Source organism: Pelophylax lessonae (assembly GCF_965119305.1).
Source record: "Pelophylax lessonae genome assembly, chromosome: 3".
Classification (NCBI taxonomy): Eukaryota; Metazoa; Chordata; class Amphibia; order Anura; family Ranidae; genus Pelophylax; species Pelophylax lessonae.
The window spans coordinates 16,989,672-17,002,012 of NC_138770.1; the positions used below are offsets into that span (position 1 = coordinate 16,989,672).

At 45.8% G+C, this 12,341-nt stretch overlaps 2 protein-coding genes across 2 annotated transcripts in view; both read left to right on the forward strand.

Moving 5' to 3' along the window:
* LOC309550236 (uncharacterized protein) overlaps positions 1 to 12,341 on the forward strand; it is a gene marked incomplete at both ends in the record, with an annotated part of 809,557 nt that overhangs the window by 60,592 nt on the left and 736,624 nt on the right. Inside the window, 1 exon segment of the mRNA XM_082250647.1 lies at positions 10,676 to 11,155. Within this exon segment, the coding sequence (XP_082106773.1) occupies positions 10,676 to 11,155 (480 nt within the window).
* LOC309548769 (uncharacterized protein) overlaps positions 5,068 to 12,341 on the forward strand; it is a gene marked incomplete at its 3' end in the record, with an annotated part of 166,469 nt that continues 159,195 nt past the window's right edge. Inside the window, exon 1 of the mRNA XM_082248716.1 lies at positions 5,068 to 5,156. The remainder of the gene's footprint in view (positions 5,157 to 12,341) is intronic.

The following is a 12,341-nucleotide window of genomic DNA, read 5'->3' on the forward strand; positions in this document are numbered from 1 at the left end:
GCGATCAACTTGCGAGTGCAGAATAAAGTTTCTTGTAGGAAGGTAGAGAGGAATTTATCTATATCAGAGTCAGGGAACAGTCCCAGGAGACATACCCTTGGGTCCAGCTGTAGTGGGGAGCCCATGTGATCATGCAGGAATTTGATAATCTGGAGCCAGAAGGGTTGAACCAATGGGCAGGACCAGATAAGGTGATAGAAGGCGCCTGTGTGTGCATGGCATCTAGGGCATTGCAGACTAAAGTCGGGGCGATAGCGTGCAATGTGAGTGTTAAATGTGCCTTGTGCAGTATATAGAGTTGGGTCAATCTATCAGGAAGCCTAGCGGGCGAGAGGCGCGGGAAGTCAAGGATAGAGTCCCAGTCTGTTTCATCCAGGGGGCCCAGGTCCTCCACCCATCGGGCTTTGGCCCTGTCAGACACAGCATCCGTAGCTTTACACCTGACCTTCAGGTAGAGTGCAGAGATCAACTTAGTCGGGTTATCCCCGAATATGATGTCGAGGACTGGGGGCTTAGCTAAGGTCGGGATAGCATTAGAGAGGAGTGTAGTTTTAACAGTGATGTTGAAGTCACCAAGAATGATTTGGGGAATTTCAGAAGAGAGAAAGTAGGGTAGCCAGTGAAGAAAGGTTGATACGGGTCCAGGTGGCGGATAGATCACAGCACTTCTAAAAGAAACTAAAGAAAGTAGTTAAATACAATGTGCCTCAAATGAGGAGAGTGACAGAGAGGCAGGTGGGTGAAGTACCTGAAAGATGCTATGTGCGGCTAGAAGCATTCCCACTCCACCTCCCTTCCATCCACAGGGTCTGGGGAAGTGAGTCCAGAGAAGGCCATCATGGGAGAGGGAAGCAGGATCAGCAGTGTTGGATTCATGAAGCCAGGTTTTAGTAACAGCAAGTAGTTAGTGATAAAGAGGTCATGGACAGAATCTAGTTTGTTACAGATAGAGCAGGCATTCCAAAGGGAAGAAGAGGGTTAGAAACTAAATTGTGTCGATTGCTGCTCTTGCCAGAGGGCATGGGGTGATGAGGGATTTGGGTACAGTTAACCGATGGAGGCCCAGGGTTTGGGGTTTAATCTCTAGAGGTTGGGAGAAGCAGAAGGGTGAGGGAGGTAATATGGGATTGCAATTTATATGAAGGGACATGCCTCAGGGTTCTGGAGGTTTTATTAGCATGTGGGTTTAGAATTAGCAGGAGTTGGTGAGTGCAGAAATAGGGAGAGGACAGAAGTGAGGGTGATATATACAGGCTGTGGGGTGGCAAAGAGAGGCGAGGGAAAGAGAGATTAAGGAGTGAGGACACAACTATCAGAAGGATTGGTAGAAAGCGCATGTTACAGAGAGGAAGGAGAGCGGAATGGGGAAACAAGGTCACCTGCAGTCAGTTTGGTGTTTTTCAAAGTAGTTTGCTGTGTATTCTCGCTGAAATGCAGAGCCGAAGTTGCGCCCACTTAAATAAAGAACCCACTTATAGAAAGCCGTGTGCTCCCCAGCCATATATATAGTGGGGAAACGTAGATGAACCCCTTCAAGATCATAGCATTCCCCCACTTACAGGGCTAAAACATTTCCTTAATATTGGTGATGTGTCACCTTTTCCACCAATGACCTTCTCACCTCATCAGTCTATTATAGAATTACTACATCTATACTAACAATGTCACGCTTACCCCTAACGCAGGTGTTCAGACACTATAGCTGGCTTCTGTGTTCTTCGCCTATAGCAGCCTCCTTTCCCATAAGGCAAGCAGGCCTACCAGTACTCAGTTGCCCCCAGGACTTAAACACAATGCTATGGTGCCTGGCCACCACACCACGGCAGGAACGAACTGAGCACAGCAACCAGGTACTTGCATTTGGCAGACAGGCAGAGCGGTTCAACGACAGTCCAGTTACAAGGCAGGCAAGGTTCAGAATAGTCGGGGTCAAATCCGTAGTCAAAAGGCAGGCAGAGTTCAGAGAGTCGATATCCGAATTAAGGTCTTCAACAAGGGAATCCAAACAGCAGAGCAGGGCAGACAAACAGAGAGCTTGGAGCACGTGTTACAAACACAATATCACGAGCATGAAACTGCAGGCTTGGCTGGCTTCAATCAGGTTTGGTCTCCACCCAGAGACTGACCACATCAGTCACTTTGCAGATAGATAGATAGATAGAAAGAAAGAAAGAAAGAAAGAAAGAAAGAAAGAAAGAAAGAAAGAAAGAAAGAAAGAAAGAAAGAATGCATCACAGCCAAAATCAGGATGCTGGAATGAGGAGCAAGAGCACAACTGTCAGGAACCATAAACCAGGCAGAGACAGAAAATGCAGTTAAAATCACACCATTAATGTATTAGCAAAAATAACAGAACAGGAACGTAGTCAAGAACAGAAGCCAGGGTTTGGAAGCCAGAACGGGTAATCAGAAAAGCCAGGATCAGAAATCAGCGTGTCAAAAGCCAGAAATCAGAAGAGACGTCAGCCAGGGCAAGTCATAACAGGAACACAGCAGACACGCTGGAGATGTTGACCAGGCAAAGGCACGGAGGAAATGAGCAAGGCAGTCTAAAAAGCAAAAAGGGGCTGGCTGTAGGCTGGACTAATGAGGCAGGTAATGGTAACCAGGTGAGTCACTGTGGAAACAATGAATGGCTGCTAATTATCCAACAGCTGAGCAGCCTCTGTGCACTGAGTAGAGAGCTTCTATTAATAGCAGAAGCCCAGCCCTGACAACAATTCACTCACAAACTGATTATACTACTTTTATTAGTGTGTGTGTGTGTGGGGGGGGGGGGTGTATTTGGAGCGTAAAAAATATAGACATACATATTCCAATAGAATTCAAATAAGAAGAAAGAGGAAAAAATGTCATTTGTAGTAAATATCAGTTTTTTTTTTTTTGTTTTTTTTTTATTATGATCCCAGTCTCAGATATTCATCCTAAAATGTGATCGGTAAAGTCTCCGGAGTACACGGAGATCACAGGAATATGATGTGTCCTGGCAAAGACAGCGTTCATCTTTAATTTTAGGAGAGGTGGGACGCATTAATTCTGTGTGTGTAGAGACCTCGCACAGCTCTTCCTCTCAATGTCCCTCCAATCAGAGTCAGCGAATCCTATGACATGACACCGACCACAAAGCTACTCCTTTTAATATCCCTCCAATCAGAGTCAGAGAATCCTATGATACCACACTGACCACACAGCTCCTCCTCCCAATGTCCCTCCAATCAGGATCAGAGAATCCTATGACATGACACTGACCACACAGTTCCTCCTCCCAATGTCCCTCCTATCAGGGTCAGAGAATCCTATGACACTGAGGTGTAACTAGAACCTTCAGGTCCCCTTCCCACTTATCCCGGGGTTGGAGGGCAGCAGGACCTGGATAGGAGGGGCAGCGGGGGTGACACATAGAGGAACAAATCCCCTCCATTTTCCTCCTGTAGCCACTGAATGCCTATGGAAGGGAAAGGAGGAAAACTTGGCTTGTAGCAGCTGCAGTTGAAAAATGGAGGAGATTTGTTCCTCTATATGCACCCCCCTTATCCAGGTGTACAGGGGAAACACATGGGCCCTTGCAATTGTGACCCCCTTTAGTTACGCCCCTGGGATGAGTGGCAGTGGTGGGGGATGGGATCATTGGCAGCAGTGGTGGTTGGGTGGGGATGGGATCAGTGGCAGCGGTGGTGGTGGGGGGATGGGATGATTGGCAACTGTGTTGGAGGGGGGGATGGAATGGGATAAGTGGTGGTGGGATGGGATGATTGGAAGCGGTAGTGGGATATAATTGGATGAGCGGGAGCAATAGTGAGGGTATGGGATGAGTGGCAGGGTTGGTGGGGGGATGGGATGGAAAAAGTGGTGATGGTGAGGGGATGGGATAAGTGGTAGTGGTGGTGGTGGTGGGGGGTGGGATGAGTGGCAGTGGTGAGGGGAGCATGGGATCAGTGGCAAGGGTGGAGGTTGGAGGGGGGGGTGGAATGGGAAGAGTGGAAGTAGTGGTGGAGGGGATGGACTCAGTGGCAGCAGTGGTGTTGGTGTGGAGGGGGGATCAGTGGCAGCAGTGGTGCTGATGTGCGTGTGTGTGTGTGTGTGTGTGGGGGGGGGCTTTAGTGGCAGCAGTGGTGGTGGTATTGGGGGGGGGGTCAGTGGTAGTGGTGGTGGTAGAGGGAATCAGTGGTGGTGGTGTGGGGGTGGGTGTTAAGTGGCAGCAGTGGTGCTGGTTTGTGTATGTGGGGGGGAACAGGGGCAGCAGTGATGCTGGTGTGGGGGATCAGTGGCAGCAGTGGTGTTGGGGAGGAATCAGTGGCAGTGCTGATATTGAGGGATGGAATCAGTGTCACTCCCTTGCAGATCACTCGGTCCCTCCTCCTTGCTATGTCTCAGTGTATCTTTGGCTTTCTTCCTGTGTCTCCAGTAACTCCTATCCCATCATGGGGTCTCCTCACACGGTGGAGAGCTCCTCCCCCTTCACTTTACTGGCACATCCCAGGTCAGCTGATTTTCTCTTTTAGTCTCCCAACACTGTATCTCCCTACCCTACTGAACTCAATGGACGGGCAGAGAGGATGGGTGGGTCGGGGACTGTGTGTGCCTGTGAGAATGCACGTTAATGACCAGTGTACTGTCTCCCGAGCAGCAGAGGGCCCCCCTACAGTGGCAGAACTCCAGGACCCCTTCGCAAGTGCAACTGCTGCAACCCTGGTAATTCCCCCACTGCCATGACATGACACTGACCACACAGCTCCTCCTCCCAATGTCCCTCCAATCAGAGTCAAAGAATTCTATGACATCACACTGACCTCACAGCTCCTCCTACCACTATCCCTCTATCCGACTCTTTATTTCTGGTGCTCTTAGGATGTGGGCTGAACCCCAGGCCTCCTTACTGTCAAAGTAGGGCTGTTGGACCTGCATTGTATGTAATATCAGAAACCTCAGCATGAAGTGGGGTTTAAATAAAAAGAGACCTGACCAGTGAGGTCAGGAGGATTCTGGGAATGTCATTTGATTTTACTATTTGTGTTCAAATCTAGAGTTTTCCTCCTGTGAAGCCTGGAGATCATATGACCATCACATTGCCTCCACCTCCCTCCCTGATAGAATAGAGAAATAGAAAGAAGATTTGAGAAGTCACCAGAGAGATCATTGAGTTGCTGACAGGAGAGGTGAGCGGTGCTGGGAAGGACATCATGATGGGGAATCAGCCGCCCCTCACATCACCGGGTAAGAGGAGACTTTATTGTAAAGGAGAGAGCAGTACGGAGGGTCCACCTAGATCCCCCATCATCTGATAAACACATAGAAACAATGTATTCAGTCAGTGTGTGTGTTTCCTACAGATGGATCCAGTAATGGGAACCCACCAGAGAGATGTCCCCGTCCTCTGTATTCCCGGGATTCCACACAGGAAGGTCACACCATCCCTCACCATCATCAGGTAGATGAGGAACAATCACTGATAGTTATGATTTATACACAGCATGTTTGTTACAATGAATGTTTTATTATATATTCAGAGTGGAAACCTCGGGGATGATAATATTGATGTTAAAGAAGAGTATAAAGAGGAGGATGAGGAGTATGGAGTGATGGAGAAGTTTTCAGAAGGACACAAGGGTATGATGGAGCCACCTAATACCAGGAACCCACCAGAGAGATGTCCCCGTCCTCTGTATTCCCGGGATTCCACACAGGAAGGTCACACCATCCCTCACCATCATCAGGTAGATGAGGAACAATCACTGATAGTATCATTAGGATCTGTACATTATCTGTAGGGATGTAACGATATCAAAATCTCACGGTACGATACAATTTCGATATTGACCTCACGGTACGATATTTATTGCGATATTGTGGAAAAGCTCATGGTATTGTTAAATAGCTCATGATAGTGTTTGTGATGATAATAGCGAAAAAATACCGACATTTATTCTGCTTTTGCCAGTCAACAGGCAATTTATTGTTGTATTTATGGATCCATGACAACATAAAACACTGATCACATAGTGCTTTTAAAGTGCAAGTTGTAGTCAGGAACATCAATATTCTGTATAGTAATATTTGGTTGCATAACTGATTCTTCTGTGCAATGTTCAAGTTAAGAAGCAGCTAGAACAATTGTAAACAAACAATAGGCAATTCCCTTTAAGTGCAAACAAAGATCAAGTTAAGTCAGGTTTAAATGTGCAAGGCAAATAAAGGCAGCCTTTTAAAACTGGTATTTAGGAACATAACTTAAACTTAAATAAAATAGTCAGTCAAAAAGCCTTTAAAAAAAACACTGACCTATCATTTAGCTTATGTTCACGTTTTCCATCAGAAAAATCAAAATATCTACATTGCAAGAAAAAAAAAAACAGTAAAAAAAATCCTTAAACTCTGGTCTATGTAGTTAACAATGATTTGTTCCGCGGGACTGTGTTTATTCCTCTTGCTTTTTGACGGACACCTGTCCTTTTAATATTGTAACCCAACCACGACGATATCTAGACACGACCACGACGATATCGAGACGACCACGACGATACGATATCGCGATATCTTCGATATCGTTACATCCCTAATTATCTAATTATTATGACTTCCTTGGTCATACCTTATAGAAGCATGTAATGGATGGTGCCATTCCCTCGGGTTCAGTGGCATAAGTTCAAGACCTTACTCTCGGGTCCCACTGTGTTTTTTATACAGATTTCCCAGAAAAAGTTTGCTTAATATCCACCATCCCGCAGGTAAACCTTCCCTGTCCAATCTTTTCCCCTGGAGAGATACCTCATAGACCTCTGATTGTAAGTTTATATCCTTTACTTTCGTCCCAACAGAACAACACCCCACGTTGGGGTTTAAACACGGCCGCTCTACAGGTGCCCTCCTGTTCCTATTTCTTTTTACTCTGGTCATATGAGTGTGTTTTTTGCAGACATTCAATAAGGTATATATATCAGCCCTTTATATAGGCATAATACCCCCTTTTTTCCCTCCCCTTTTCGGTGGTGGAGGGTCTCTGGGCTTTACATATATACTCCCTGCCATATATGCCCCTCCACATCCGCTGGGGAGACTTTTCCTTTCTGGGGGGCACTCTCATCCGATCTGTTTGGCGGTGGGTTTCTTTGCGGTGGCGGTCCTTGATGCACTCTGATGTTCCACAATTGCATGCATTCTAAATCTGATGTTTTATACATATGTATGTGAATCAATAACAAATTTTTGTTGTTGCTGTATTGTACAGGATATTTCAAGGCATTGCACAGCTTATATGTTCTTATTCCCCTGAAGAAGCGGTGCAGCTTTGCCCGCGAAACATGTCGGGATCGGTTTGATGTCCATCATTGAACCCATATATCTTCATCATTTTTCTTGCTCTGTGGCCTTACCTATTCACATTGTATATGTCAGTTTCCTATGAACCAATGTTGCATTGTTTGTCCTTGTTTTTAAAAATGTCATGTTAATAAATATTTCATGTTTTTAAGAATATTCTTATCATTTTGAATTACCCGGTACCTTTAAAGTCCCATTAGCCCTCCCATTGCCTTTCTGACCTTTGGGTCATTCTCTCTGGTTCCCTTTCGTTCTTCCCTTCTCATCATCTCTCCCATTTCCCCTTCCCTCTCCTCCCTTCCCCCCTTTCTCCTATTTTCTTTTTCTTCCTTTCTTGCTTGTCTTATCTTCCCCCTTCTCCTATTTCCCCATCTCTCCCCTTTTTTCTTTTCTCCCCTCTTTTTCTCTCTACCCCCTTTTTTTGTCTTTTCCCCTTCTCTGTCCCCATCACCTTTTTCTCCCCCCCCCTCCTCTTTGTTCCCGTCTTCCCCACTACCCCCCATCCCCTCCCCCTCTCTCTTCCCCCCCCCCTTCCTCCCTCTTTTTTTCTTTTTTTCATTCTTTACTTTTTTTCTTTTTCTCTTTCTTTTCTTGTTTCTCACCCCAGCACTTACCTGTGCACCTCAGGTTCCAGCTGTGGGCTTTCTTTGGGATATCTTTCCCAGCGTTTACATCCCTAATTATCTGCATTGTTACCATTGATGTCATTTTTATTATATATTCAGAGTGGAAACTGGAGAGATTCTAAAGTTGAGGTTAAAGAAGAGATAAAAGAGGAGGATGATGAGGATGGGGTGATGGAGGAGACAGAGTTTCTAAAAGAACACAAAGATCTGTATCAGGACACCATGGAGGAGTCATCCAGCTACAGAAAGCCACCAGAGAGATGTCCCCGTCCTCTGTATTCCCGGGATTCCACACAGAAAGGTCACACCATCCCTCACCATCATCAGGTAGATGAGTGACAATGATTGGTAGTTCTGATTTATACACAGCATGTTTGTTACAATGAATGTTTTATTATATATTCAGAGTGGAAACCTCGGGGATGATAATATTGATGTTAAAGAAGAGTATAAAGAGGAGGATGAGGAGTATGGAGTGATGGAGGAGTTTTCAGAAGGACACAAGGATATGATGGAGCCACCTAATACCAGGAACCCACCAGAGAGATGTTCCCGTCCTCTGTATTCCCGGGATTCCACACAGGAAGGTCCCACCATCCCTCACTGTTACAAGGTTGGTTGATTGGAGCATCTAGAACATGGACTTCTGGAGAGGATATGTTGTTTTTTTTTTAATATATAATATCACAATAATAAAGCTTATATTTTACAGATGATATTCTCTCTCATTTTCTTGGTTTAGAGTGGAGATCCAATCGATATAGAATTTGAGGTGAAAGCAGAAGAAGAAGAGAGGTATATGAGGGATGATCAGCAGTCTATGGAGGAGGATGGAATAACGGGGACATTTATAGAGGAGGACACTCCTACAGAGATCAGCACAGGTGGGTCATTAACATTAAATACATTCCTCCACCCATACTGCTCACTGATTGGTCCAGAGTAGGGCAGGGACTGGGTGATATCAGCCTGTAATCCCCTGGTCACTTTCCTGAGCTGTGTTCCCCGTCCTGTATTCCTGTATTTCTCTCAGATAATCTTCCTTCTCTGTGCTGCAGACGCAATTTATGTCTCTAGACTGGATTTATGGAGATTCTGGGGTTCAGCTGGCAGTAAAATGTTGATAATTACCATAGACGTTGCTTGACCTAGGCACCTATGTACCTTGAGTCTTATGCCCCATGCCCGGGGCACTATCAAGATCTCTGACAGAAGAATTCTCCCAGGGTTACTTTCTCTGTTATTTGCTGGCTGTGCTGGGTGGAGGGATATGTCTGTATAGTCTCACACCCAGGTCACTGAGTGCAGTCTCAGCAGATGGGAGGCAGCGGGGTGGGACCTCTGCAACTGATTACTGAACACAAATATTATGAGTCCTGACCCCTGCACTATATACTCTATGCTGTACATTACATACTCCTGGCCCCTGCACTATATACTCTATGTTGTACATTACATACTCCTGACTTCTGGTCTCTCCCCTCTACCCACTGCTATATATACACATAATATGGATTCTCTTTTGTTACTCCCATTTCCTACCAGCTGGACATTTTATATCTGATGATTTGATTGGAGCACAGACTTTTACATATTGATAATAATGTGATAACATCCTCCAACTTTGGAACCTTAAACAGAAAGTGATAATGAGGGAGGAGTCAGTAACCCAATGATGGTGGTCTTCAGGATCAGTCCAGTCTTCATCTTGGTTGTTCTCCCCCATCCTCACTCTCTGACCTCTGGTGGGGCTCAGCCCCGCTCATGACTAAATCATGGACTAAATAAGGAAGTGCGGGACTTCTTGTGTTGGGAAGATGGCAATGAGTGATAGAGGGGGAGGGGACATAATCCCCTCATCACTGTCACTCCTATAAAAGACAGTTCTCCTTGTCTTCCTCTTTGACTAAGCTCCATGAATAAAGAAATGGACTGGTAGGAGATCAGAGGACCCATTTACTAGTTAGCTTGAGGGGGCAATTGAGAGAGAAAGCTGCCTTATGTGGGCGGAGTCCTGGTTTAGGGGAACCAATCTGCTGATGTCTAGTAATAATCTTTGTATTTCTATTTTAGTAGATGGACGGGAGATGAGGAAAACCTCAGAGGATTGTCTCACTTTGTCTCCAGACTGTAAAGTAGAAGATGAGGACATCACACAGTATAGTCCAGGAGAAAACCCGGCTACCTCAAATGTCCATCCGGCACCACACAGTGTAGATGGACCATCGTATTCCTCTTATCCTGAGGAACCTCAGACTGTGAGGGACAATGCCGGACCATCGTATTCCTCTTATCCTGAGGAACCTCAGACTGTGAGGGACAGTGCCGGACCATCGTATTCCCCTTATCCTGAGGAACCTCAGACTGTGAGGGACGGTGGCGGACCATCGTATTCCTCTTATCCTGAGGAACCTCAGACTGTGAGGGACGGTGCCAGACCATCGTATTCCTCTTATCTTGAGGAACCTCAGACTGTGAGGGACAGTACCGGACCATCGTATTCCTCTTATCCTGAGGAACCTCAGACTGTGAAGGATGGTGCCGTCCTTACAACAGATAAGAGATTCTCCTGTACTGAGTGCGGGAAGTGTTTCCGTTCTAAATACAAGCTTAATGTGCATAAAAGGTCTCACACCAGTGAGAAGCTGTATTCCTGTCCTGAGTGCGGGAAATGTTTTTCAGTGAAGTCCAATCTTTCCAGACATCAGAGATTGCACACAGATAAGAAGCCGTATTCTTGTTCTGAGTGTGGGAAATGTTTTTCACAGAAGTTCTATCTTTCCACACATCAGAGATCGCACACTGGTGAGAAGCCGTATTCCTGTCCTGAGTGCGGGAAATGTTTTTCAGAGAAGTCCACTCTTTCCAAGCATCAGAGACTGCACACTGGTGAGAAGCCGTATTCCTGTCCTGAGTGCGGGAAATGTTTTTCAGAGAAGTCCGATCTTTCCAAGCATCAGAGATTGCACACAGGTGAGAAGCCGTATTCCTGTCCTGAGTGCTGGAAATGTTTTTCACAGAAGTCCACTCTTTACAGACATCAGAGATCTCACACTGGCGATAAGTCTTATTCCTGTCCTGAGTGCGGGAAATGTTTTTCACAGAAGTCCTATCTTTCCACACATCAGAGATCGCACACTGGTGAGAAGCCATATTCCTGTCCCGAGTGCGGGAAATGTTTTTCAGAGAAGTCCACTCTTTCCAAGCATCAGATATTGCACACTGGTGAGAAGCCATATTCCTGTCCTGAGTGCGGGAAATGTTTTTCACAGAAGTCCACTCTTTACAGACATCAGAGATCTCACACGGGGGAGAAGCCGTATTCCTGTCCTGAGTGAGGGAAATGTTCCTCACTGAAGTCCTGTCTTCCTGTACATCAGGGGTCCCACACAACCCTGGAGGTGTATTAGTGCCTTGAGTGCGGGAAATGTCTTCTATATGAATGTTGGTGGACATGTGGGGAAGAAGCACACCCTGATATACACCTCAGATATACTCCATGGCTGATCTTCATCATGTAAGAAACTCTTCATAAGGAGATCAGAGATCACCAAAGACATGGATGAAGTGTTGTCTCGTGTTGGCAATTGATAGCAGGAGAAAAATAAAAATGGAGTCCTTACCTTTCATTGGCTGAGTACATTTTGTGCGGGAAGATTTCACAAACACTTACAGATCTGGTTGTTATAAATGTGTTGATGAAATGTGACCCGCATTCCCCCAGTCATGATGAATTGGGTTTTCCTATAAAGGTCAGTTCCATCTGGTGGCCATAATGTGCTTTCCTGACAGATGTCAATGGCAGCATACGTTTGGGTAGCCCCGCCCTCATTCCTCCCCCATAAGACCCCACCCCCATAAATGTTCAGGATAAGCCAATGGCTGCGTTCCTTTTTTGTCCTCCTCACTTATAGGACCATTTTTGTATGAAGTTTTCCTACCTATTGGAAGTATTGGTGGGCGGGTCTGGTGCTGGGCAGCTGTGCGGGATGTCAGGAGCTTCCTTTGGTATCCAGAAGTCTTCCAGAATGTCCCGAGTGGTCATTGAGTCCCCAGCTATCAGTGGGGTGGTGTTATGGCACACATATGTAGAGGATCCATGCCTGGAGAGTGGGCCCTGCCATCGGCGGCCATTTGCATTGGCTGGGAGCCCAGCTGTTAGCGGGTGGCCATTAAGTGTTAGACACGTGAAATCCGTTTCGGTGCGAATACAAATTCCAACAAATTTTTGGTTATTCCTAGATTCGGATGTATCCAAATCTCCAAATGACATTGTAATGAATTTTGTTGAAATCTGTTAAAATTTGTTTTGTTTATTCGTTTTCTAACGAAATTCCAACTTTTCAGAATGATTCAAATTCGGATCAGACAAATTAACGATCGACCATACCAGGCCAC